General features: G+C 49.8%; 1 protein-coding gene across 2 annotated transcripts; it reads left to right on the forward strand.

Annotated features, from left to right (window-relative positions):
- Window positions 1-27,443, forward strand: NAA60 (N-alpha-acetyltransferase 60, NatF catalytic subunit). 2 transcript variants are annotated; one of them, XM_004438132.3, is made up of 6 exons: window positions 1-146; window positions 20,759-20,874; window positions 22,604-22,733; window positions 24,772-24,868; window positions 25,713-25,947; window positions 27,101-27,443. In XM_004438132.3, exons 2-6 carry the CDS (start codon window positions 20,765-20,767, stop codon window positions 27,255-27,257), a joined length of 729 nt encoding a protein of 242 aa, XP_004438189.1. In that variant the 5' UTR covers window positions 1-146; window positions 20,759-20,764; the 3' UTR covers window positions 27,258-27,443. The 2 variants fall into 2 exon arrangements, with proteins under 2 accessions (XP_004438189.1, XP_087305663.1); XM_087449537.1 differs by lacking the exon at window positions 1-146 and adding an exon at window positions 8,801-8,971.
- The last annotated feature ends 544 nt before the right edge of the window (window positions 27,444-27,987 follow it).

A 27,987-nucleotide genomic window follows, 5' to 3' on the forward strand; every position in this document is an offset into this window, starting at 1 on the left:
CGGGCCACCGCCTCCGTCCGGGCTGCAGCCCCTGCCGGTTATATAACTCGTTGCGGGCTCCGCGCGGCCTCGCTTCCCGGCTCCCAGCGACCCCAGGATGCGCTGAGCCCCACGACGCCGTCCGCTGCCGCCGGCTCCCGCCCGAGGTGAGGTCACCCGGCTCGGGCCTGCGGTGAGGGCGCCGGGCCCGGCCGGGCACCGGGGTCGGGAGGGCGGAGGGCGCAGCTCGGGCCAGGGCGGGCAGGGGGGCTCGGGGGCCGGGCCGGGGGCGCAGGGGCGAAGCGGCCCTGGCGGGGCGCGGGACGGCCCGTCCGGTCGAGGGAGGGCGGGGCGCGGCCCACGCCAGCCGGTGCCCGGACCTCTCCGCGGTGCTTCAGGCCGGCCAGGGACTCGCGCCTGCCGGGGGTGAGGGGGGCAGCGGCCCTAGACCCCGGAGTGCGGAGGGCGCGGGTCTCAGCGTTTGGGGGGAGCCGGCGCTTCTGCCTGGGGCACCTCAGTGCCAGGCCCCAGGAGGAGTTGGTGGGGAATTTGCAGCCAGAGGGCAGCGTGCCCCTCGCTACCCGCCGGGTCTCGCTCGGGGTTAAGGATCTGGCCTTTTCTCAGTTCAGCGATTCGCCGCCGCCTCTCCCGGCCTGGCCTCGGGTTTGGTACTTGTTGCACGGATTGTAGTTATCAGCCGACTTGTTTGCCCGCCGGTGAACTCCTGAAAGCCGGGGGCTCTGTCTTGGTTGTCTCCACGTCTTACGCCTTCAGCTGTACCTTTTGGTATTACGACAAATCAATTCCTTATGTTTCTGGTAGTTTACAGACTGTCCATGCAGACCCGACAACTTTGACCCACTCGGCCGAATTGGGCACTTCCCAAGGAATAGAGGGAATCTGTAGCTTCTGTGGTTTGTCCCCCTGTGAAAGTTTTCAGGGAGGCTGTGGGCCTTCTCTGGACCACCTGCAACAAATATCTGTGTGCCCAGTAGGTGAGGGAGCCCAGGACCTGGAGATGAGGCAAGGAGTTACTCTGCAATAAATGTGGACATTAGCTGGTTCATTGATCTGTTTTCACTTGCCAAGTCCTTGAGCCTTATGATATTGTTACTCGTTTGTCCTGAAGGAAAAGGATAACAGCCCCACATGTTAGTTCCCTGTGGTACCAGGAGTGGTTATTAATCGGAGTGTCAGAATTGGAGGGAACGTTGTGGGTTGCTGATGTTTTACCAGAGCACTGAAGGCAGAAACCCTCCAGTTAATGCTTAACTGACTGAACCCGGAAACTTATGTGACTCCTGGCCATCTATAGAGATACCACAGTCCCTCTAGTACTTTGTGATGTAGAGATATGTTTTAGAAGTTCTTTGGCCAATAGTACTGGCCTGCGAGGCAGGAAGAGAGGGAGTCTTGAACAGCATTGAATTAAAGGGGCTGAAGCAAAAACATGTATCTTCTCTCCCTCTGTCCCTCTCCCTCTGTCCCTCTCTCTCTCTCCCTCTCTCTCTCACACACACACACACACACACACACCCTGAATTGCTTTAAGCTCAGTTAGAGAAGATGGGATTAAAGACTAGAAGAAACTCAAAGGTCGCTGGAATATGAGTCCCAGTCATCTTTCCAAATGGACAGATCAGTCATGGCAGTGCACATAGGTCTTCATCTCTCCTATTCTAGGATTTTGTAGCCATCAGAATTAATGTGCAAATTGGCTCTTTGAGAATGCAGTGTGCCTGAGCTCCTTCTCTGTTGGGCCATGGTTTGCTGAGTTCCATCCCGCTGAGCTTTCAGACATGCTGGATTTCTGTGAGGGCAGTTAAAACCTGTAAGTAACGAAGTCAAGGCATAGTCTGGTGTCAACAAGCCAGAATAAAAAAATACAGACACTTATTTAAAAGGTCTGAGTGTGTCCTATCTTTAGCCTCTCCCAGTTGTAACTTGCAGTGACTTTGTCACCATGTTTATTTTAACCACACCCACTCATAGACTTCAGATATGACTTGTTGAAGTTGCTTAGCAACAGCGTGCCTCTGTCTGGGTTGGAAGGAAATTCCTGGATGTTAGACGATTTGAGAAATAAAAGATACTTAGACCTGAAAGGAGACTGAGAAGGGTGATGCTGTCATTGCTGACTGGGTGCTGTGTCCTGGAGACTGTCTGAGCCTCAGTGTACCTGTTAGCAGCAGTGTGGCTTCTGGAAGGCTGAGATGTGTTTAGACCAGGTTAATACAGCATTGTTACATTGCAGCAGCAACAGGGAACACAATGTGGAGAGGAATCCTCAGAGCTTGGAATTCAGGACAGTGCATGTCTTTGCTCTGCTAAAATAGCCCAGAAGTCCCACTTTGTTGGTGACAGCTCTCCTACCTGAATAGAAAGCTGGCTGCTTATCAGGCAATGTCTTCTCTTAAGTGCTGGCTTCTCCATTTCTAGATCTTATCTCTCTCATTTCTTTTTTTTTTTTTTTTTTTTTTTTTTTTTGTGAGGAAGATCAGCCCTGAGCTAACATCCATGCCAATCCTCCTCTTTTTGCCCAGGAAAACTGGCCCTGAGCTAACATCCATGCCCATTTTCCTCCACTTTATGTGGGACGCCGCCACAGCGTGCCGACAAGCAGGTGCGTCGGTGGGCGCCGGGGATCCAAATCCGGGCTGCCAGCAGCAGAGCGCGCGCACTTAACCGCTACGCCACGAGGCCGGCCCCTCTCTCATTTCTCTCAACATCTCTTTCTGAAAGGAATCCACAAAGCCCTAATGGTTTATCCATCTTGGTTCCTCGCTTGCAGAAAGCGAGCCTGGGATGTAGACTCTTCATTGAAGCTGATCCTGCTTATGTCCATGTGCCGTGCTTTCAAGTAAAATGCTGATCTGCAAAATGATGCTGGGACTCCTGGGGCTCTTTCTGGCTAAGTTCAAATGCTAAATTTGATTCAGCAAATATTTGTAAGTGCCTTTGATAACTCCAGGATCAGGACTCCTCCCCTAAAGATCATTCTTTTTAGCATGACCTCTGATAGGAGCTGGCTGGCAGGCCAGTTCAGTGTTGTTTGAAGCCCAGATGTCCTACACTGGTGATTAAAGAGAGACCTATGTGTTTGAAAACCCAATGAGCATATAGTAGGGTTAATATGCTGCCACAAACCTTAAGGCATTTGCTCAGTGTCTGTGGGGTGATAGGAAGGGGGTCTGAACAGGGAGCCAGTGCTTTCTGCAGCAAGTGGTTTGGGGTCTCTGTCAACAGTTGAACCAGTGCTTGATGGATCCTAAGTGCCCTGTTGTGGAGGCTGGCAGAAACGTGACAGACACCTTGAGGTGGTCACAGCACCGAGCTGAGATGGTCAGGTAGAGGGGGGAGTAACAGTAAATGAGGGTCAGTCCTAGTTTCATCCTGTCAGCATTTCCGACTCCCGTCTTTTCACCTGAGACCAACTTCCAGCTCACACAGGGCCCACGTGGTACAGAGGGACCAAACGTTCTAAATAATGATGGTGGGAGCCACCTATGAGTGTGACAAAGTAGAGATTTTTAAGTATCTCTTCAAATTATAAGTAGAAGGATCACTCATTTTGCCCCAAAATAAACTCTCTTAGTGACCATGCCCTTGGAATAGCTTGCCATTTTGTGCACTGATGCCAGAAATAAATGTTCTAAACACAAATTCACAGTTGTGAAGAAGCAAAGAGGAGGGGGTTGTGGACGAGAGACACAGAACAAATGTTTGAGAAAGTCTTTGTTCCCTTTGTTTCCACAGGAAGACCAAAGAAAGGTATTTTGTCATCCTTAAAAGACCACATTAAAGAAAGAAATTCTTTTAGTTCTATTTCTTTTTGGATAGTTATTGTTATTAAAAATCAAATTGTGTTCCTCTTTTTTGTTTCCTGCATTCTTGAAATAGAATCTATTTGGGCAGCAATTTATTGAAATTTGAACCCATCTTGAAAATAACTGTGAGAAGAAAGCAAGTTCATTTTATAAAATAGTCTATAGATAATTGTCCCTTAGGTACTGAAAAGAATTCTTATCTGGAAAATATTAATGCAACAATATATCCATAATTTCTCTAGTCTCCATGGGAGTGCTGATGGATACTTTTTTCAAACTTGTTTCTTTTTGGAAGATGACACCTTCTAACTCTAGTTGTAAACTATTCAGAAGGTCTTGCTGGTCAGGTATTTGCTTCTCTTTCTACTCTTAGTTTCAAATGACTTTGCTTCTCCTCTGCCCTCCCATTTTTTTTTTATTTATTTTATTTTTTCCCCCCAAAGCCCAGTGGATAGTTGTATGTCGTAGCTGCACATCCTTCTAGTTGCTGTATGCGGGACTCGGCCTCAGGATGAACGGAGAAGTGGTGCCTCGATGCGCACCCGGGATCCGAACCCGGGCCACCAGCATCGCAGCGCGCGCACTTAACCACCAAGCCACAGGGCCGGCCCATGCCCTCCCATTTTTAACCTTTTCATTGAAATATACATACAGAAAAGTACACTGCTTGGTGAATGGTCATGGCCTGAGTGTACCTGTACACCCGCCACCCCAGAAGACCCTTTGGGCCCCATACCAGGCAAGCCCTCTCCTATTAAAAAATTTTATTTTCTTGCAGGAAACACAAGAAACTATTAACAGTCATTTTATAGGGGGTGAGGTGAGTAGGGGATTCTTAGTTTTTTGTTTATATTGCATGTGAATTCTTATTTTACTGTGTTCATGTGTTCATAGTAAAACAAAAAGGTTTAAAAGAGCATTCCCTTCCCTCAAGAAAAGGGAAATCTTTAAAAATCTTTTTTTAAATGGTTGTCCTGAAACTTATATTTTTAAAAATTGGGTTCTATATAGCCACTCAAATTGCCTTTTTTTTTTTTTATAATTACAAGATTGAAATCTTTTTATTATTTTATTATTATTATTATTATTTTTTTTTTAATGAGGAAGATCAGCCCTGAGCCAACATTCACGCCAATCCTCCTCTTTTTGCTGAGGAAGACTGGCCCTGCGCTAACATCTATTGCCAATCCTCCTCCTTTTTTTCCCTTTTTCTCCCTAAGACCCCACTAGATAGTTGTATGTCACAGCTGCACATCCTTCTAGTTGCTATATGTGGGATGCGGCCTCAGCATGGCCGGAGAAGCGGTGCGTCGGTGCACGCCCGGGATCCGAACCCGGGCCGCCACTAGTGGGGCGCGCTCACTTAACCAATAAGCCACGGGGCTGGCCCCCTCAAATTGCTTTTTAATGATTATACAGGAACCTGTTAAAATGTTTTTACAACTCTGTTCGGTGTCTTTGTCCACAACCACCACATCTTTGCTTCACTACAACTGTGAATCTTTGTTTAGAATATTTATTTCTGTCATCAGTGCACAAAATGCCATGCCATTCCAAGGGTATGGGTTTAAAAGTTGATGCTAAGAGAGTCTGTTTTGGGGCAAAATGGGTAATCATTCTACTTATAATTTGAAGAGACATTGTAAAATTTCCAAGTTGTTACTAATTAAAAACAGTCCATGAGATTTTTTTTTTTTTTTTTTTTTTTTTGTGAGGAGATCAGCCCTGTGCTAACATCTGCCAATCCTCTTCTTTTTTTGCTGAGGAAGACTGGCCCTGGGCTAACATCTGTGCCCATCTTCCTCTACTTTATATGGGACACCGCCACAGCATGGCTTGCCAAGCCATGTGTCGGTGCACACCCAGGATCCGAACCAGCGAACCCCAGGCCACCGCAGCGGAGCTCGGGCACTTAACAGCTTGCGCCACCAGGTCGGCCCCCATGAGATTATTTTAACATAAAAATGTGTTCATTATTCTCACATTCCACGTGAAAGTCTTTATTTTTTTCTGATAATAAAAATAACCCAAGCTCATTGTAAAAAAACTCAAATAATACAGAAATGAGTGCTGTAGAACACAGACATCTGCCATAATTCCAGAGGCAAATGCTGACAGGAGGTTGAATTACTTTTTCAAAATCACTTTTGTTATAAAAGTTAACCTCGTGATCAAATGTTAATTTATACCAAATTTGACCCACTTTCATATTTAACATCTAATTGATTCTGAAGGCTCTTAAATGCAAACCCAGAGAAGCAGAGATTAAAAAACATAGGACAACAAAACCCTGCAGAGAGATGGAAAAATGGAAGGAAGGAGAGAAAGGCTGAGGGGCTGGTTTGCTGAAGGGGCAGCAGCGAGGGGGTGCTCAGGGTTTCTGAAACCCAGCTCCCGTGTTGCTGTACTTTTTCCTTTGAAACTGAGTAGCTGCCATGTCCATTTCACCCACTTCTACCAGGCAGCGCTGAGGGTTGCTTGTGGCCATTGAAGTTCTCTGGGGAGGAGCTCACAGGCTCTTCTCGGGTTTCAGTGCAGATTAAATACACACATTTGACTACCCTTTGATTCCCACCACCAAAAACCTAGTATTTACAGGTAGCTTTGTTGTTGTTTGTTCTGTTTTGTTCTTAAACCAAACTAGTTGACCCACTCACTCGATCTGAACTGAGAATTATATTCTGGGTGTGCCCTGTCAGGCGGCCTCCTACCAAGATCCCAGCTTGAAAAGCCACGGGGTGAAGGCGAGCTTCATCACCAGGAGGTGTTTTGTTTTTTTTTTTTAAGATTTTATTTATTTATTTTCCCCCCAAAGCCCCAGTAGATAGTTGTATGTCATAGCTGCACATCCTTCTAGTTGCTGCATGTGGGACGCGCCCTCAGCATGGCCGGAGAAGCGGTGCGTCGGTGCGTGCCTGGGATCCGAACCGGGCTGCCAACAGTGGAGCGCGCGCACTTAACCGCTAAGCCACGGGGCCGGCCCTTCACCAGGAGGTCTTGATGGCCCATCCAACCCGCCTAGGCCCCAGTTCTCCGACGTATCTCAGCGTGAACATGTGAGCTGGCAGTGGGGGCTCACCTGTGCCCTTGTTTTCTATGCCAGGAAGCTTTCAGGTGAGGGGACCACGAGGGCTGCTCTTGGCTCCACATCTCTGGCCCCTACTTCAGTATCCCCTTTTTCTCCTGAGTCATGTTCTTCTCTATTTTTCCTTTTTATCCTTGTCTCACCCCAAACCTGGGCTGTCTTTCCCCAATTCTGAGACTGACCAAGTGGGGCCACAGAGGGCAGTCCCTTGGCTGCCCACCTCCCCCACAACCTAGTCCTCCCTCTGAGTAGAAATCACCTGCTCTGCTCAACTGCTCCGATGTAGGTCCTTAGAACAACTGGGGATTCTGCCGTGACCAAGATTAGCCTCCACACCTTCGGGAGGAGCGTCAGGGTACAGGTGGCCTACACGCACAGTGGCCCGAGAACATGCCCTCTGCATCTGGTCATTTTACCGTGGACTTGAGGTAAAAAAGCAAAGTGGAAAAATAAATTTAAAACAAAATAAGACCTATTTCATCTTGGGACACAATGTAAAGCTAAAGAGCAGAGCTCCGAAATGCGAGATGCCCTCCCCTGAACTGTGTGGGGACCTTTGTCTTTGCCTTCTCATCCTCCAGAATCTGGAGAAGGGTCGGAGCTTCAACTGCAGGTCCCCCAAGTTTACGGGCCCTGGCAGAGAACTTGGCACCTGACAGTGATGGCTACTTTTGCAGAGGGCTTGCTCTTCGCCAACTGATGCGGACATCTTGTACACTTCCCACTCATCAGATGAGCACTTCAGTCCCACTTTGTAGCCCCGTCTGCGGCTCAGGGCCAGCCCACAGCAAACAGAGCTGGACAATTACTTTGAACCCAGGTCTGTCTGGCCTAGAAGCCTTGCCTTCCCCATGGACCCTGCTGCCTCCTGCCTTACAGGCCCTCAAGAAACTGTGAATCAACAACCCTTTTTGTTTGTTTGCGGTCAGGGCACCATCTGATGTATGTGGGATGTTTCAGGCCTCTTTTTCTTCCATCTCCCAGAACTCTTGATTTGGGAGCTCATTCTAGATGCCCAGACAAAAGCCTTTTTATGGTCTGCTTCCTGGGTGGGGTCCCAGGGGCCACTTTCGCCATGTGTCCTGACTGTGTGCTCCAGGGCTCTCCCACTGCCTGCCCCCAGTGCAGCACAGCTTCTCCTGGCTCACGCTGAGACGATGCTCAGGTCCAGCAACCTCCCTTCTAGAGAAGTCACAGAATCCACGCTTTGTGGAGCCGTGCCTGTGGGAGCCTTTGACTGAAGTCTCCCATTAAGTGGAACTGAAGACTTCCTTCCAAGTTGAAATTTTTAGTGAAGAGGTGCCACTAAGCATAAGAAGTTGCCAGCATTGTTCATAGAGACAGAGAGTGGAATGGTGATTGCTGGGGGCTGGAGGAGAGGGAACAGGGAGTTAGTGTTTATTGGGCACAGAGTTTCAGTTTGGGAAGATGAAAAAGTTCTGGAGGGGGTCGTAGCGGTGCTTGCATAACAGTGTGAATGTACTTAATGCCACTGAACTGTATACTTAAAAATGGTTAAAATGGCAAATTTTATGTTGTGTATATTTTACCACAATAAAAAAAAAAAAAAAATAGGGCCAGCCCGGTGGTGTAGTAGTTCACGCGCTCCACTTCAGCGGCCCAGAGATCACAAGTTTGGATCCCGGGCGTGGACCTACGCACTGCTCATCGAGCCATGCTATGGTGGTGTCCCACATACAAAATAGAAGAAGATTGGCACAGATGTTAGGTCAGGGACAATCTTCCTCAAGCAAAAAGAGGAAGATTGGCAACAGATGTTAGCTCAGGGCCAGTTTTCCTCACCAAAAAAATTAATTAATTAAAAAATTAAAATTAAAAAAAGATAAAAATAATTGTCAACATTTAGACATCTTCCTTTCTCTTTATAGGACCCTGTGCATCTGGGGTGCAGTTTGGGGAGGATGCAAGGGGATAGTTCGCCGCCTTTTCCCTGTGGCATGAGATCATCCCTTCCATGCGGTTGTGTTAACCCCTCCCTACCCAGCCCAGTAGACAGCACTTTTCATGTTCACTGATGTGCTGTTGGCCATGAATTCCTCGAGCAAGAGAAATGGTTTCTGTGAGTATGTAGGTAACGGTGCAGGAAAGCACACACCCTGGCCCCCCTGGTTGCCCCACCCCCAGTATAATCAAATTTCCAACTGTTTGATGCTGCTACCCTAGTACCTAGAGCAGGGCCTGGACTTTCAGTACAATTTTGGTAAATAAATGACTAAATGGATTCTCAGTATAAAATGTAGGGGATGATAGAACCTTTGGCCCAACGGAAAGGTGGTCTGGACCTGGGACCACAGCGGAACCGCCTGTTGTTGTCTTATTTTAAAACTGAGGTATAATTTACCGTGTAGCCACATGCTCAGATCTTAAGTGTGCAGATCCATCGGTGTGACAACCACTGAAAGAGAGGTAGAACCTCGCCATTGCCCCAGCAAGTTGCTATACACCCCTTCTCAGTGTCCCCCCTTAACCACTTTCTGATTTCTGTCACCATTGATTCCTTTAGCCAGTTTTAGAGTTTTGTACAAGTGGAATCCTCCAGTATTATCAATTCTTGTTTGAAGAGATGTGTCTTAAATTGTATGTGACAAATGTCTGGGCTCTCCTCAGAGCATGATGGGTTGGGTTTTAAGAGGGAGGCTGTTTGGAACTAGAGTGCTAGGTGTTTGTTTCTTGTCACCCTGTAAATTATTCATGTTCCTCCCACACTGAGGTTTCCGAAGGAGCCCAGGCTGATGTGGAGATGGCCCGCTCCCCATGGGCAGCTCATTTGAACAGAGGAGCTACGAAGAGTGCTCCCTGTGTCCCTCACTCTCCCCTTTTAGCCCATTAGCCCATTTTACTGACGTGCAAGGCAGCACCCTGTGTTCGTCTCTGGCTTGTTTTTCCTTTTCTCCCGCATCCCCCCTAAAGGCAAGAGCTTGGCGTTCACTGTTGTTAGATCTTTCAAGTTGATAAACCTGGTGTCTGCGGAATTTCACATTCCCTAGGGCCGGATAGTCTTTAATTCTTGTGTGGAGGACGAGTGTGCGCTAATCTTCTCTTGTGCTTCACTTGAGAAGAAGTCTGAAGTGCCAGAGAAAGACCAGGCGGTGCTTTGTCGTAGGAAGAAGGGAGCCGAGGGTTCGAGAAAGGGATGGACCGAGGTGTGAGCTGTAGAGAGTTAGGGGAGGTGATTCTTGAGGGAGGGCTGCTGGGTTTCAGAGAAGGGAAGCTGCTGGTTTGTTTTGACCGGTGGGTGTGCTGGAGCAGAAGCTGGGCTGAAGCGGAGGGGGTGGAAGTGGGAGTGGTCAGGAATAAAGCAAGAAGGTGGTGGCAAATGTGGTATTGCTGCGGGTCATTACGTGGTCAGAGGGGGAAAAAAGGTGGCAAGGGGGCTTGTCCAAGAGAGGTACTTGCAGTGCATTTACGGCCCATCGGAGGGGAGTTTGTGCAAAAGAGAAGATTGAAAATGTTGGGGAAGGGGGTGCTTAGGCCAGGGGTGGAGGAGATGTGGAGCTGGGCCAGGGATTGGGGTGGCCCTTTGGAAGTAGCCATCTCATTTTTCTTCCCAGTGACAGAGAAGAAAGCTGAAGCATGTCGCGGGACAGGGATGCCTCTGTGACATCTGCACTGGGATTTGACCTGGGGTCACAGTGGCTCTAGCATCCCTGCAGGATGGGAGCAGAGATGGCACATCCTGCTCTGGGAGCATGTGGAAGGCACAGCATCCAGAGCATAAGTGGAAGATGGCCTAGCCTCAGCAGCAGGAAGGACCCTTTTGAACCAATGGGAGCAAAAGAAGAGAAGAAAGGGGAGGTTTCAGGGGGAATGGAGGGTGCAGCGTGGTCATGGCTGGCCTGAGCCCTGGAAGTCTGCTGAGGTCAGGGGTAGAGTCCAGAGCACTTCCCAAGCCATTACGAGGGCAGCGTCGAGGGGGTGGGTTAGAAGTGAAATGTGGCTTGTCTGGGATCAAGAAGTAGTGGCTTTGCAGAAGGGAGAGGCCCTGTGGACCTGGGGCGTCAGGACATAGTCTGCAAAGGAGAGGGGTCTCCAGGAAATAGGCCTGTTTCCGGCTTTCTTACTTGGGGGCTGTCTTACTTGGGATGGGAGCATCATGATGGTGCCGGGAAAACCCCTCCAGAAACTGGAACAATTCCATTCCGATTCTTGGCAGTGGAAGGGAGATGGCAAATGCTCCTATGAACGTTGGGGACATCTTGGCAGCTGTTCCTCTGCTTTCATTCTGTCCCTCTGGCTGAGTACTTGGAGGCACTTGGCAAGTATTGTCAGTGAGGGAACCCCCAGGTGTCCAGACACCACCCCCTTCCAGCCACCTCTGAGTCCTCAGGGAAAAGTGGCCTTCAGTACAGGGACCAGAGAGGTCATTTCAGCACCGAAGGAGGATGAGGCTCACAGACAGCCTCACGAGGACGAAGTTTGGGGAAGGAGGAAGGATGGACCGAGAGGTGAGCATTTGGGTCTTGGAGAATCCGGTTTCTGTCCCTCCTTGAATTGCCCCCCCCCCCCCCACAGCGAAGGCCAAGGACAGGTTGCAGACCAGGGAAACCCGTGAGGAGTTCTCACTACAAACCTGACATTTGCAGCTTCATGTTTTAACTTAAAAATTCAAGTGAATTTTGCATTCTCCTGTGCAGTACGTCCCTGCTGTTGTAATATAGACGCATCCGTGCCTTTGCAGGGAAATGAAAGATGGTGTCTGCAGCTTCAGTGCCCATCCCACCAGCACCCCAGGGCTCAGAACGGAACCGAGGGCCTGACTCAGGGGCCTCTGCTGTGGCTTTGCCTGCTGGTCCCTGTCCTCAGTGACTCTTCAGAATCCTTGTCCCTTAAGCCCTAAGGGTAGCAATAGGAGATCAGTACTTGGTTGAAGGTTCCAGATGAACAAGTGGGGTCCCCACAGATGCCAGATGTGGGTCCCCTGGCCTGCTCCCCCAGCAGTGGACCAGCTGCTTGCCATATCAGCCTCTCTACCACTGCCATCTCTAAACTGGCCCTCTCTGACACCATTACTTCCTTTCACAGGCACATGGGCCCCAGATGCTCCTTTTCCTGTGCTTCCTGCCCCCTTCTCCGCCCCCTGTCCATTGTGGGGGACAGATTAGACACTGTCATATGCTGTGTTTTCCCTTAGTTAAATGTGATGGGTTTCTATTTTTATATTAAGGCGACTAAGAACCGGCTTTTGAAAACATGGAAGTACTTTTAATAAGGATTCGAGAATCCACAAATAGCTGTGTGTCTTGGAGCCTAGTGTTTTCCTTGAAAGTCAAACAGGGAACAAATCCTGCCCATTTGGTCAAGAGCCTTGCCCCAAGGATACTAGGGGAAAAATTTATAAATCCCAGGACATAAAAGATGCTCATTTATTATGGATCTCAATGTAGAGTGTTTTTTTAATCTTTTAAAATCAACTTTATTTAAATTTAATATACATACAACAGAATGCACCCAAGGAGTTTTAACATGTGTGTATGTTTTTTTGTGTGTCTATGTGTATATGTGCGTGTGTGGGTGGGTGGGTGGGTGGGTCTGTGTGTGTAACCCCCGCCATCAAGATACAGACATTTGCATCCCCTCAGGAAGTGCCCCACCCCCACGCCCCCAGCCTCTTTGCAGTCGTCTGCCACAGGCAACCATAGGGGTCAAGACCTGGCTTCCTAGCATTTACTCTGCAGCAGCTCCAGCTCCTCAGGTGCCCCCGGTCTGTCTGTGGCCATCCAGACCCCAGCTCTGCTGGCTGGTTTTGCTGGTTGCCTGCACTCATCCTGCCAACTCTGGTGGAGTGACTAGTGAGAGTGAGCTGATGGTGTCCTGTCCTGAAGCTCCTTCCCCAGGGAGCTCAGAGCACGTTTGCTGTTGGTTGAGAAAACAACTGATGAGACACCTGGAGCTCTGCCAAGGGTGATGAGGGCAGGCTGTCATGTCACCCCGTTTCTCAGGCTGGCTTGAGCCCGTCAAGCCCCAGACAAACCATCTGGAGCCGGTTTTCCAGGGAAGAAGATGATGTGGAGTCTTCTGGCACAGGTCAAGCATTGGAGCTTAAAGCTGATTTAAGATTCTTCCAGTGATTTGTGGTTCTTGTTGACTTCCTGGCTGGGCAAAATATGAGCCTGATCTTTTCTTTCTGAAAATCGTCTAAGCAGCTACCCTGTGAGAACTCGTAGACAACACAGACATGCTTGGCTGAGACTTGATAACTTTCTTTGGTCACTTCATACACTTGCCAAGCCAACAACAGATTTTTTTCTTTGAATATAAAATACTAAAATTGGTCCAAATCTGGAGTAAGCTACCAGATCACCCTTGGCGAGCCGGCGGCTCTTCCTCATCTTTATGTCTGTGCCTCCTGCCAGGCTCTCTGATCTTCAGCCTTGTCTTCCCCAGAGCACCCTGACCCCCTACGCTAGCTGGCCTGGCACAGCAGTGGAGCCCCCCAGGAGGCTGGGTCTGGGACAGCCCCACTGAAAGAGCCCCACCCCAGGGCACCATCGTGAGTCCCTGCAGTTGGACTTGCAGGCTGGAAAGCTTATGATTCTTTCTAGAATCTACTATGACTTTCATCAAAAAGAGTCTTTTTTGGGGCCGGCCCGGTGGCACAAGTGGTTAAGTGCACGCGCTCCGCTGTGGCGGCGGCCTGGGGATCGCCGGTTCGGATCCCGGGCGTGCACCAACCCACCACTTGGCAAGCCATGCTGTGGCAGCGTCCCATATAAAGTGGAGGAAAATGGTCACGGATGTTAGCCCAGGGCCAGTCTTCCTCAGCAAAAAAAGAGGAGGATTGGCAGATATTAGCACAGGGCTGATCTTCCTCACAAAAAAAAAAAGAGTCTTTTTTGGGGCCGGCCTGGTGGCATAGCGGTTAAGTTTGCATGCTCCGCTTTGGTGGCCCAGGGTTCGCAGGTTCGGATCCTGGGTGCAGACCTATGCACCACTCATCAAGCCATGCTGAGGCGGCATCCCACATAGAGCAACTAGAAGGATGTACAACTATGACATACAACTACCTACTGGGGCTTTGGGGATAAAAAAGGAAAAAAGGAAGATTGGCAACAGATGTTAGCTCAGGGCCAATCTTCCTCAAAAAAAAAGAAGAATCTTTTTTATCCATTTGCACACCAAAGAATCATTCACTTTCAGGATTAGGGCTGGTTTTTGTTTTGTTTTAAACAGCTTTGTTGGGATATAATCCACAAACCATACAATTCACCCACTTTAGATGTATAATTCAATGTTTTTAGTGTATTCACAGAGCTGTGCATCCATCACCACATTCAATTTCAGAACATTTTCACTACTGCCAAAAGAAACCCCACACTCTTAGCCATCACCCTCTACTCCCAACACTCCTTCCCAACCATAGGCAACCACTAATCTACCTTGTGTCCCTATGGATTTGCCTATTCTGGACATTTCATGTAAATGGAATCATAAGATATGTGGCCTTTTGTTTCTGGCTTCTTTACTCAGCATAATGTTTTCAGTGTTCATCCACGTATAGCACGTGTCAGTACTAAATATTCACTATGTGGCTAGACCACATTTTATTGTCCAGTCATCCACTGATGGACATTGGATTGCTTCCACTTTAGGGCTGTGTTTTGGTGAGCCCGTAGTGGACTCCCGCTCGCATTCCATTGCTCAGTTTAGACTAGGGCTCGTGTCCTCACTAGGGTGCTGAGCAGAATTTTTATAGATCATCCTGTTTGGCCATTTGGATTAGGCAGGTGGTGATGTATTTGGGTTTGTCCACCAGAATTTTCTCTGAAGGTTGTTGCAGCAGGGAGAGGAGGGCCCCTCGGCTCAGGAGCCGTCTCTGGGAAAGCTGCACTGAGGGACAGGGGTTGCTCTTGGATGATGTGAGGTTGTTGACTTTGTCCCAAAGGCTCCAGGTTTTGACAGGGACTTCCTGTGTTTCCCAGTTTTCTTGGCCCTGAAGGGAAAGGGAAGGGGTGTCACCCTAAATTGGCCCTGTGGTTGATACTTAGCATCTTGGGCAGTTTCAAGCACTGCTCCTAAAATGGTGCCCTGTGTCCTTGGGCTACTTGCGAGTGTCTACACTGTCGCTCTTTAAAAACCTCAGTGGAGTTTGAGAGTTGGTTAATTTGAGTCCCAAGCACTATTTCCTGTACCCGTAGCACTCTGAACCAGGCGTCTAACCCACCTGGGGTCCAGAGTGCAGGTCAGTCAACCAGCCACAGCTTGCTGAGAACTTGCGGTTCCCAGTGTGGAAGTGTGCAGAGGCTGCGGCAGCTGCTGCAGGGTGTGGCGGTGCTTTCCATAGCTCCCCGGGCAGAACACCAAAGGCACCTGGAAAGCCAGCCATCCATATCTGAAACTCAGCCTCTGTGGGGAACTTTGGTTGGTTGGTTGTTAATTTTAATTAGGAACATTTTCAGACATCTACTTGGCATACCCATCATCCAATTCAACTATTATTAAGGTTTTGCCACTATTGCTCCAATTAAATTAAATTCCAGAATATTCTGTCATTTCACCCCTACATATCCAGAGTACATCTCTTAAGGAATATGGATATTTTCTGCATAACCACAATGCTGTTCTCAGACCTAACAAGATTAACAACACCTTCAGTTGTACTTCTGGAGGTTTTTTGTGGAATCTGTCCCGTCTGTGGGGGAAGGGAGGGTCGCCGCGCAGTGGGAGTTGTGCAGAAACCTTCAGGGAAGCGGTGCTTTGTACCTGCAAACATGGCGTGCCGGGCTCCATCTCCCTTGGCGAGTGAACCCCTTGAACCCTTACAGTCGTGTTCCATGGAGCAAAATGGCCTCTTACCGGGCATGACGGGAGCCTCGTCCTAGCCAGTGACAGTTAGGATATATTTTGGTCAGAGATGACTCACAAAACTCCAGACTTGCCATTTTTGGTCGACTAGTCCATTTCCCAAGAGGTGGCCGGCCAGTTGAGAGGCATGAGGTCCCTGAGGTCACATTCACCAGAACGTCCTGGGCACCATCGGGGATGAAGGCTGGATCGGGCGGCCACGGAAGGGGGTGCTGAGCACTGGAATGGCCCTGCTTTGTGGGGACCAAGTGGTCAAGCCATTTACAAGAGAAAGGGCTGGACAGTGTCTTGGCTTCTGAAGGCCCATCCCAGTGAAAAGAAAAAGAACGGGTGACATGGGAAGGTCAGAGTTGCTGCACCTGGGGGTATTTTTTGATGTTTGGTTTTGTTTTCTGTTTGGAACTGAGAGCTCAAACAAGCACAGCCCAGCAGCTGTGGTGGCCCTTTCTCAGCAGGCCTCTTACGTTAACTTTTGTGATGGCTGTGTCCCTTCTTTTATCATCTAAAAACAAGGACATAGATGGAGAGAGACTTGTCTGGATAGCTCAGCTCTCAGAGGTTCCATCAGGATCTTGTGTCCAGAGATTCTGTCCCCTTCTAAGTGACTAGTCCTCTCCAGCAGGGCACCCTCTGGGGACACTGCCCCTTTCTAGGGTGCAGGTGGTACCTCAGCTGCTTCCTGATCTAGCCCTCAGGGAGGAACACACCAGTTTCTTGTCCTGACGAGCTTTTCATTCCACCCCCTTCAGAGCCCTTCCACATGCAGGACAGGTGAGAGCAGCCGGTGCTGCGGGGAGGGTCACAAGATGAGCCCCCGCCTTGCAGGCACCACATGGGCAGTGTGCAGGCGCTGGCTTGTAAACATGGAGGAAGGAGGAGAAAGCAGATCTCCTCACATTTCAACTCTTGAGCCAGTGCTCTGCACAAGTCATTCCACAGCCTGAGGGGCTCCTGCCCTTGGCCGGCCCTTGGCCTGACTCCCCAGCAGCACCTGGCCCTGGGGGGCTGCCAGCCCATGGCTGGCCCTTGAAGGAGCCCTTCTTCTTGCTGCGCAGAGTATGCCAGGGTCATGTCCAGGGCTCAGAAGCTGAGCAGCTGCCCCGCTGGCCCTGTGGTCAAGCCTCAGGGTAGATTTCAGCCTCTTGCAGGTGGCAGGTTAGGACACACCCTTCCCGGGGACCCCTGTGGGAATGCCTGAAGTCATTGAGAACCAGGCATGAGTGGGGCTCAGGGGAGCAGGTGACCTTGAAGAATTGCCTCCGGCACTTCACTTGGGCTCCCTCAGCTGTGAGGGCTCAGCATCTGGTGCCTTTGACCTTTGGGCATCACCTGAACTATCATGGTGCCCACTCGCAGAACTGTGGTTTCTAGAGTAAGTTTAGTGAGTGATGAAGTCCTCTTCAGGGCCCCTCCCAACCCCAATGTTTATTATCAAAAATTTCAGGGGCCTGGGGCTGGCCTGGTGGCGTAGTGGTTAAGTTCGGCCCAGGGTTCGCAGGTTCGGATCCCGGTCACGGACCAATGCACCACTTATCAAGCTGTGCTATGGCAGGTGTCCCACATATAAAGTAGAGGAAGATGGACACGGATGTTAGCCCAGGGCCAGTCTTCCTCAGCAAAAAGAGGAGGATTGGCATGGATGTTAGCTCAGGGTTAATCTTCCTCACCCAAAAAAAAAAAAAAAAAAAAAAAAATTTCAGCGGCCAGCCTGGTGGCATAGTGGTTAAGTTTGCATGCCCTGCTTCGGCAGCCCAGGGTTTGCAGGTTCGGATCCTGGGCGTGGACCTACATACCACTCATCAAGCCATGCTGTGGCTGCGTCCCACATAAAAACTAGAGGAAGATGGGCACAGATACTAGCTCAGGGGTGACCTTCCTTACACACACACAAAAAAATTTCAAACATATAGAAAAATTGAATGTATAGACAATAAGTTCCTGTATCATATCTTACCTGCCACCTAGGTTCAACAGTTAATAGCATTTTGTCATATTTGCTTCCTAAGTAGTCGACATTTTTTTGAACCATTTAAAGTTAATTTTAGACTTCATGGGGCCGGCCCAGTCGCTTAGCGGTTAAGTGCGCGCGCTCCGCTGCTGGTGGCCCAGGGTTCGGATCCCAGGTGCGCACCGACGTACTGCTTCTCCGGCCATGCTGAGGCCGCGTCCCACATACAGCAACTAGAAGGATGTGCAACTGTGACATACAACTATCTACTGGGGCTTTGGGGGAAAAAAATAAATAAAAAATAAATAAATAAATAAAATTATAAATTATAGACCTCATGATGCTTCACTTCAAAATATTTCAGCATGCATCTCCTAAGACTTTCTACATAACCACTATACTCTTTCACATCTAAGACAGTTAATAACAATTTCATATCATCATCTGCTGTCCAGCCCATATTATTTATTTATTTATTTTTAAAATTATTTTATTGTGGTCATATTGGCTTATGACATTGTGTAAGTTTCAGGTGTACATGATTATATATCAGTATCTGTATAGATTGCATCGTGCTTACCACCAATAGTCTAGTTTTTATCCGTCACCATACATATGTGCCTTTACCTCTTTCACCTTCTCACCACCCCATTCTCCTCTGGTAACCACTAATCTGTTCTCTTTATCCATATATTTGTTTATCTTCCACATATGAGTCAAATCATATGGTGTTTGTCTTTCTCTGTCTGACTTATTTCTCTTAGCATAGTACCCTCAAGGTCCATCCATGTCATCACAAGTGGCACGATTTTTGTCTTTTTTATGGCTGAGTTGTATTCCTGAGTTGGCTGAGTTATATGTGTATATGTATGTATACCACATCTTTATCCATTCATCTGTTGATGGGCACTTGGGTTGCTTCCATGTCTTAGCTATTGTGACTAATGCTGTGATGAACACAGGGGTGCATAAATATAAATCTCTTTGAATTGTTCACTTCATGTTCTTTGAATTTATTTTTATACTTATTTATTTATTTATTTATTTATTTTTCCCCCAAAGCCCCAGTAGAGAGTTGTATGTCATAGTTGCACATCTTTCTAGTTGCTGTATGTGGGACACGGCCTCAGCATGGCCAGAGAAGTGGTGCGTCGGTGCACACCCAGGATCCAAACCCGGGCCGCCAGCAGCGGAGTGCGCGCACTTAACCGCTAAGCCACGGGGCCGGCCCCACTTCATGTTCTTTGGATAAACACCCAGTAGTGGGATAGCTGGATCATATGGTATTTCTTTTTTTTTTTTTTTTTTTTGTGAGGAAGATCAACCCTGAGCCAACATCCATGCCAATCCTTCTCCTTTTTTTTTTTTTTTTTTTTCCTTTTTCTCCCCAAAGCCCCAGTAGATAGTTGTATGTCATAGTTGCACATCCTTCTAGTTGCTGTATGTGGGACGCGGCCTCAGCATGGCCAGACAGTCAGCACGTCAGCGTGCGCCCGGATCTGAACCCGGGCCGCCAACAGCAGAGCGCACGCACTTAACCGCTAAGCCACGGGGCTGGCCGCCATATGGTATTTCTATTTTTAATTTTTTGAGAAATCTCCATACTGTTTTCCATAGTGCCAGCCCATATTTAAGTTTCTACAAAATGTTGTTTTGACTTTTTATTTTTTCCAGTAGGGATTTACACGTTACATTTGGTTGTAGGTCTCCTTGTGTCCTTTAGTCTACTTTGGTTTTTTTAATGACCCTGACTTTTTGAAGAGACCAGGCCAGTTATCTTGTAGAATGTCACCATTCTGTGTTTGTCAGATGTCACGGTGCCCTTGAACTTATGCCCATGTGCCCTGTGAAGTTAGGTCTGGAGGCTGGGTTGGCCTCAGGCCCAGCATTCTAGGCAGGAACACTGAGGGCTTTGTATTTCGCACTCTGGGCCCATCACTGGGGGAAGTGTGACTGAGGGATCTATAGGGTGAAAGGTTGGTTTTCCTTAGCCATCAGTAAGTCCTGGGGGCACAGGGGCTTTGCCTCCATGCCTCACACCTGCTTCTCAGCTCCCTTCACCACGTGGTGTAACAGCCTTGGATGATTGCTGCTTGCATCAGCAGTTCCAAAGTGGTGACTTTCCAGTTCTATCATTATTTCTACTTTTATTGGCTGTCATTCTTCTGTAAAAAGAACTTTTCCTTGACCATTCAGGATGAACTGCACAGTTCCTCCTCAAAAGATGGGGTAAGTGCAGGATCCTTTGCCTTTTATTACCAGCTTTCAACATAAAAAGGCTCCTGTGTTCCCTTTGTCAGAGCCCACCACTTGGCCTTCCTTCCTGCCTCCCTCCTTCCTTTAACTGAAACAAGAGAAGCTGCTCTGTCAGCAACCTGGATTGAACGTAGTTTCCTGATTTAAGAGTCCTTGGCAACTCATGACCCCTGATTTGAACTTTTGGTGTCTTGCAAAGTCTCTTTTTGTCCTACTCACGAGCCTTCATCTACTGGATAGGGGAGGAGAAGTGACCCACCCAGCAAGCACCACTTCTCCTGGAGATCCAGCAGGTTATCAGCCCCACCCAGGTGGTTCTGAAGGGGAACGAGGCCTGGGGCTGCTGAACCCCACATCATCTGTCATTGGCAGCCACTGGCCCAGGTCGGGAGAAGTTGGGCTGGTGGGTCTGTGTGCTTTCTGCAATGGAGAAACAGCAATGTGAGGGAGACGTGAGACTGGCCACGGAGAAGTGAGGCTGGTGTGGGGCTCTCAAAGGGGCGGAAAGGAGAGAAAAAAGAGACCAGAGGCGAGCTGTCCTCTGCAGGGCTCAGGAGCATCCCATGTGAGTAGCCAGGGGACCTGGGGTCCCCATCCTGCCAGCCCTTCCCGGGCCTTGGTTTCCTTGTCTGTGGGGGCGACTGTGACACCTGGCACACAGAATTATTGTGAGGGACAGAAACACTCCCCGCAGTTACTGAGGAGACCGCTGTCCATGGGGGACCATGTGGTTTTCCTGTCTTGCCTGCCTCCCAGGTTAGTATGAGGAGGAGGAGGAAGTGAATGTGCCCTGAGGTCATTCGGCTGCCCTCCTGACGCCACCTGTCTCCCTCCCTGCAGGTGTGAATGACAGAGGTGGTGCCGTCCAGCGCCCTCAGCGAGGTCAGCCTGCGCCTCCTCTGCCACGATGACATAGACACTGTGAAGCATCTGTGCGGCGACTGGTTCCCTATCGAGTAAGTTGAGCATCGCCTGCTGTCCCCAGCTGCAGGTGGGAGGAGTGGGGGGAATGTGCACAGATCCGTGGGTGCTGAAGCTGGAGGACTTGCTGCGAAGGTGAGGATGGCATAGAGGTGCTGTGGGGCCCGGAGTCACCTCACCTGTCAGTGGACCCCAGGTCCTGCTCCCTAACTGCCGTTGGGCTCTTTCCGCATATGCATACAGTCATATGCTGCATAACAATGCTGACTGCATGTATGATGGTAGTCCCATAACGTTAGTACCACGTAGCCTAGGTGTGTAGTAGGCTGTACTCTCTATTTGTATAAGTACACGCTATGATGTTTGAACAACGATGAAATAACCTAACGATGTGTTTCTCAGAAGTTATCCCCATCGTTAAGCAACACCTGACTATATAGCTTTTGTAGTGAGAAAAATAGGCGCAAACTTGTTAAAATTAAAAATAAACTAAATCCTGCCGACCATCATATTTCCGTGAGTCTTAACCTCAGACTGGTTGTTTAAGCCACTACTGGCAGGAAGGGAGGGAAAGGGCGACCCGTACATCTCGGTGGGAGTGTGAATTGTTGCAGCCTTCTGGGGATGTGAGCTAGCCGAGGCTTCATAGGTTAAAAAGTAAACTCTTCAACTCAGCAGTCCCACTGCTGGAAAGTCATCCAGTAAGTATGTAGATAAGACCCTGCTGAGAGTGACCTGGCCGGGGTGGAGCTGCACTGGGCCATAGCCTCTGTGCCTCCTGAGATGCCCGGCCTACCTGCCTCTCCTCGCAGCTTCCTGGGCCTGAGGCTTCAGGTTCCAAAGACGGTGGAGTGAACTGCAGTCCCATCAGGCTGTGTGGTGGCAGCTCCATGTCCCGGCTGCCACGCCAGCCGAGCACTCCTGGGGTCAGAAGATGAGAGTGTGAAGAGGACTGGGGAGGAGCTCGGGTGATGCTCAGGCCCTGTAGAACCTTCCAGTGGGTGGTCAGTGGCCTCTGCAGAGTAGAGCACCTCTCGACTGTGTCACCCAGAGGGTACACCACCCTCCTCCAGCTCTTGGTCTCAAGAAAGGCATCCCAGGCTACCCTGTTACGTCTGTCCCAAGTGAAGAAACAAACTACACACCCATAAAGCCTCACACGCCCCTGCCCTCCTGAGCATGTCTCCGTGGCTGTGGCTGAATCTGCCTTTTCATTCCTGCATCCTGGGGCTTTGCCCTAAGTGTTCTCTTCCCTGCTCCCCTTGGAGGGGTCTTGGGGAGCAGCCCTGGCCACACCCTGCCCTTGAGGGCTTGTCCCTGCCCCTGTCCAGGGAGGTGCCATGATGCAAGTGCCACTCAGCTGTGAACGTGGCGTTCCCCACACCATTCCCCTGTCTTCAAGAAGTCTCACAGAATTTTTGGAAATTACCCAAGTGTCCGTGGGCTACCAGGGGCCATCAATCTTAACTCATCCAGCTGCCCCTCCAGGCACCGCTGTCCTGGAGACACTATCATCGGAGTTTCCCCCCCCATCATCTCTTATGTCTTATAAAATCATTTTTCCCATCAAATTCCCAGTCCCACCTGGGTAGATTACTGCTTGAAGAAGGCCCTTTGGTGGGGCTGAGTGATGGGCAGACTCCTTATCAACCCGGGAGCAGTAGGCAGAGCAGCCTGGAGTCCCCTGTGGCTCCGCTGTCTGAAGCAGGACATTAGTTGGCCTTGACCTCTGGCGGGTTCACTTGAGTTCGTTCTCCCCCTCAGGTACCCAGACTCATGGTATCGTGATATCACCTCCAACAAGAAGTTCTTTTCCCTCGCTGCCACCTACAGGGGCGCCATCGTGGGCATGATAGTAGCTGAAATAAAAAGTAGGACCAAGATACACAAGGAGGTAAGTCTGTGCGGCGATGACTTGGCAGTCACGTCGATGGACAGGCCTGCGAGGGCTGTGTGGAGTCGCGCTGCCTGCTCTGTGGCCCTTTCTCTTAGGAGCCCAGACCGCACATGACTCATACCCAGTTGTTTTCTTTCTGTGTGTACGTGGTACATTCTTACGTACATTAAATAAAGGACCTAACTGCAGGCTTCATAACAACTGTCATTTTGTAGTAGGGAGGAGCGTAAACGATACACTGAGAATCCGCGAAGTTGTAAGGGACTGCGAAAATAGTTGTGATTTTTATCGGCGGCTGTGTCACAGAAACTACTAATACTGCTGTGGCTTGTTGAAGGAAATGCTAAGTTTCAGTTAGAGGTCAGTGAAAATAAAGATATAATTTCTTTTCATCCAATTTCATGGACCCCTCCAAGATCTGTCTAAGAACGCCTGAGGGTCTGTGACCTTGAGTTAGCAAGCCCTGCTCTAAATATGAAATGTGAGGCCACAGCAACAAATGCATTGTTCCATGTGGTTGACTTGGATCAAGATTGTGCCTAATAATTTTGGTTGTCTTAGTGACTGAGTAGTGTTTACCACGAAGGTGTATACTCTAAAGACAGGAAAAACCCACTGACATCTGGAAAATGGTTCTGTCTGTTCAGCTTCAGGTTATTTCTTTAAAAGTGCAACAAGGACGTCTCCCTTTTAAAGACCTGACACATTCAAGTCTACCCCATTTTGCCTGTAATTAGATTCTGGCAAAGTTGGTTTCTTTTAAGAGTAACTTTTTCTATCCCAGCTTCCTCCTGAGCTTTTTCTTCCAATTTTCAATGCCAACATACAGCAAAAAAGAAAGACATGGTCGTGTTTTCAGAAAGTGTCAGCATCCTTTTGATCTTTCCTCTTGCACGGGACAGACTGGCCCACCGCCCCCCTTCCATGACTTGTTCCCAAAACCCCCTCCATGCAGCTCTTCCTGAGTGCCCTCCAGCAACTGTCCGACCCTACACTCGTGGTGACTAGATCTCTATGCTCCTTTGAATGTGTTGGTTTTCCCATGAGGGCAGAGCTGCTCCCTCCCCAGGCTCTCAGGAGAGGAGAGGGAGCCTTGGCATTTGCACCCTGGTACTTGCTCAGGCCTTGCTGAGAGGCTGAGTGAATTCAGCCCTGGGCTAAAGCAGGGCCTGTTAGAAGACACCAGTCGGGAACGAAGTGCCTGCCTCATCTCCCTTACCCTTCCATGGCTTCAAGTAACAAGAGCAATAATGATGCTCTCCCCTGAGACCACTGGGCAAGTTCACCTGTGTTCTGGTTAACTAGGGGAGCAGGGATAGACCAACACCACACCCGGCACGTGGGAGCCACTCAGTGAACAGTGGATGGGACCAGAAAGGCCAAGTTGCCAAGTGTCCTTTTCATGTCCAGCTACACACACAGCAGCTCCTTCTTGTTCTCTATGAGGTAGAAGAACATAAGAACCTCATGGTGGGCAGATTCATGACTCTTCCTGTCCAGAGTTACATCTCTGGAACCAAGAGACATACATGAGGTGGCATGCTGTGGAGTGTCACTCTGCCTGGCATGGGCACCAGAGGGTGGTGGAGGGGCCACCCAAGTCCCTACCCCTTTACTCCAAGACCACCTGGGGGCAGTGTAGGACCCTTTAACTAAACCTTTTCACACTTGGTGTTTGTCTGGCTGTCTTGTCTCTGATGTATCAGCTTAAGTGCCCACACAGCACACTCGTTTCCTTTTTTCTGCCATAACTTCACTCGTGTGGCATCAGTGTCCTTCCTTGTCACCATCCCCAAGAGAAGTGACTGTGTGTGTTCTTACTTTAGCAGTTTTTTGCCAGAAGGGCCCACACCTTCTCGTTTCCATGGGGAGGCGGGGTGACTCTCCATTATCCTCTGTTCTGTCCCCTCCCACTCCCGTGTCCCCCCAGGTGTCGTGGCCAGGAGTGTGGGGGGGTTGGTGCATGAGAAGTGCCCTACAGTGGGGCCAGGTGTCTCAACTGGTAACCTAACTTTATTTCTGACTTTTTCTTTAGGATGGAGATATTCTAGCCTCCAGCTTCTCTGTTGACACACAAGTTGCGTACATTCTAAGTCTGGGAGTAGTGAAGGAATTCAGAAAGCACGGCATAGGTAAGGGGCAGCAGAGGTCAGGGCTTTGACACGTATACGCCAGCCACCTATGTCCTGTCACTTCCCACGTGCCCTTGATTCTAGCTCATAAACATCCCTCAGTCTCTTCCTCCTTTGTCCCTCGGTCTTGGGTCAGACCTTCATCCTTCCTCCTCACCAACAAGTCTCCCGGCCCCACCCTACCCATTGGCCTTCAACACGTGCTCTTTCCATACATTCACCAGGTCTTTCTGCAATGGCCTCATTCCCAAATCTGACAGGATCAGATTAATAACAGTTCTTAAACATCCTCATTAAGGAATGGGCACCTCTTACCATGCCTATCACCACACACACAGCTTATGTCTGGTCACAAGGTGCTCTTGATTTAGAGTAGAAAACACAATTGAAGAAATAGTCCCAGCTGCCATTTATCGGATGCCCATCACGTGTGGGGGACTATGCCACAGGCATGTCTCCAAGTTCCCCTCCCAGTCAGCCACACAGCCAGCGAGTGGCAGTCTTCATTTCTAACCCAGGCCTGTCTATTCCATGTTTTCCTGGGCTCAGGTTTACACTCTTTGTTGTCTGAAAGGTTAGTGAGTCTCCACTGCAGGTCCTGCCCCTGGGAGGGAAGTACCCAGCCCGCTTCCGTGGTCCCGGACAACTGATGGTCTGCAGCTACCAGGCCCCATCTGGTCATGGGTTTTTAGGGACTTTGATAGTGGGTGATTATGGGAGGTAGGTCTTTGATACAGTGGGCAGAGGGATCTGTAGAGATCTCCAAAAAGGTCACTTCCTCGTCTGCTTCATGCTGCCTTCCCCCCTGCCCTGTCCTGTGTGACCATCGCCTCTTCTCGCACAGGTTCCCTTTTACTTGAGAGTTTAAAGGATCACATATCAACCACCGCCCAGGACCACTGCAAAGCCATCTATCTGCATGTCCTCACCACCAACAATACAGCAATAAACTTCTACGAAAACAGAGACTTCAAGCAGCATCACTATCTCCCCTATTACTACTCCATCCGAGGGGTCCTCAAAGATGGCTTCACCTACGTCCTGTATATCAACGGTGGCCACCCTCCCTGGACCATCCTATATCCTTTCCTTTTCGGGGGCAGGGGATTGTGGCTTCCTAGCTGCTGTGGCAGGGCCTGTGCACCAGTTGGAGCAGTGGGCACCTTCAGATGACGTTCACACAGCCAAGCTCACGGGGTGCATTTCCCTGACCAGATGTTGATGTGGGTAGATTGGGCTTGCACGTGTTGAGAAGTGATGGTCTGTTTGTACATATTGGGAGAGCAGGTGCACTCGGTGTTCCCCAGACTTCGGCTGGTATGAGGCGTGAGTTTTACCCTCTTGGCCCACAAACCATCCATCCATTCAACAAATTGAGAGTCTCATGTTCCAGGAGCATGGGAGATACAGCAGTGAAAAAAACAGACAAGAGCCCCTGCCCTCAGGGGGCCTGCGTGCTGGTGGGGGAGAAAACAAACAAGTGAGATGGAAAGACTTGTTGGCTGGTGTTCAATGCTTCGGTTCAACCTTCCTTATTGGAGACCGTGACCCAGAGGTGTGTCCCTTCTCCACTCCCTCCTCTTTAACTGTCTTTGATCCTTGACAGGTAGGAGGGAGGCCAGGAGACTTCCTAATAGTCACAGAGTGTGGCCCAAAAAATACTGTGTGTGAGAGAGAGAGTGTGTGTGTGAGAGAGAGAGGGAAATTAAATGAATGAGTCTAGGATTTATCCACTTCATAGGGAAATAAATGGGAAAGAGAAGGGTGGCTCAAAAGCCTGCAGGCCTCCTAGCTAGTGTGAAGATGGGGCTCTGTGGGTATCCAAGGGGTCAGCACTGTTGACCCCCCTCCTTGTCACAGGGACGGGGCCCTGCCGCTCTGAGCATTGAGAGTGTGGGGGAGAACCAGAAACACTTGCTCTTCTGCCAGACCCCTCCCCACAGTACCCATTCCCTGTCTGTCAGCCTTAGTCTGGGTGTCCATGTGCCTGAGGCCTCACCCAGAAGGTCCTCTTGTACCCACATGCCGCCCTTTATAATTTTGCACAGTGGAGGCCCTTCCAGCTAATGAGGCTTTCCAGCCCTCTCCAGAGGCTTAGCAGGCTCTTGGCCTCCTTGAAAATGGCATGCCATTTGCACATAGTCCTGCAGGTCACTGTGTGGGCCCCTGCTGACAGTGCCACCCAGGGGTAGGTGGGCAGACCAGTTGGAGTCTTCCTTAACAGAGCCCCACGGACTATATCCAGCACCTGGGCTCTGCGCTAGCGAACCTGAGCCCCTGCTCCATCCCACACAGAATCTACCGCCAGGCCCACAGCCTGCTCTGCAGCTTCCTGCCATGGTCCAGCATCTCCACCAAGGGCGGCATTGAGTATAGCCGGACCATGTGATGCCGGCCAGGCAGCCTCCACCAGGCCCACCCCTCTGCACCCTGCAGAGCCCACCTACCTAGCCATTTGACCTCAGCTGTCCTCTGCAGAGGAACTGGTGGCGACCTGCCGGGCCCGTCGGCCTGCCCCAGCTGCAGGCCCGGTGCTACGCGGGCTCGGGAGCAGAGCGTCACGGGGTGCACCTAGTCCCTGACAGGTACGCCAGAGCAGGTGGTGGGGAAAAGGGGAGCAGAACCCAGAGGATGATGGTACCAAGAAATCAAGGGCCTGGCACTTTCAACAACAAAAACAGAAGGCCCTGGACAGGCACCTACTGTGCAGTGATCTTGGAAAGCAGCACCAAGGGCTGAGGTAGTTCTTGACCAACTCTCAGAAACTTCAGGAAGGAAAGCAGAGTCCCTGAGCCGCTGGCCAGAACTTAATTTTTGCACTTCCTGAACAACATTTAAAAAAATAATGCATTCACATGGTTCAGAAACTGAAAAGGTACCAAAAAATCAGGCCCCTCCTACCTCCACCGCTAGCCACTCAGCTTCCTCTTCCGAGGGGCGTCCAGCACTACTCTGTCTCAGGCTGCTTCCAGAGATCCATCATAGACCAGTGGCATCGTCGGCTCAAACTGAAGCTCCTATGGCCTTGCCCTGTGGTGGGTACCCCGTAGATGAAGGCTTTGCTCAGAAATGGCCGCTTCTGAGTGCCATGAGTGCCACAGGGAGCTGGTGTCTCAGAC

Source organism: Ceratotherium simum, chromosome 26 (genome assembly GCF_057802395.1).
Source record: "Ceratotherium simum simum isolate JZ-2026a chromosome 26, ASM5780239v1, whole genome shotgun sequence".
NCBI lineage: Eukaryota > Metazoa > Chordata > Mammalia > Perissodactyla > Rhinocerotidae > Ceratotherium > Ceratotherium simum.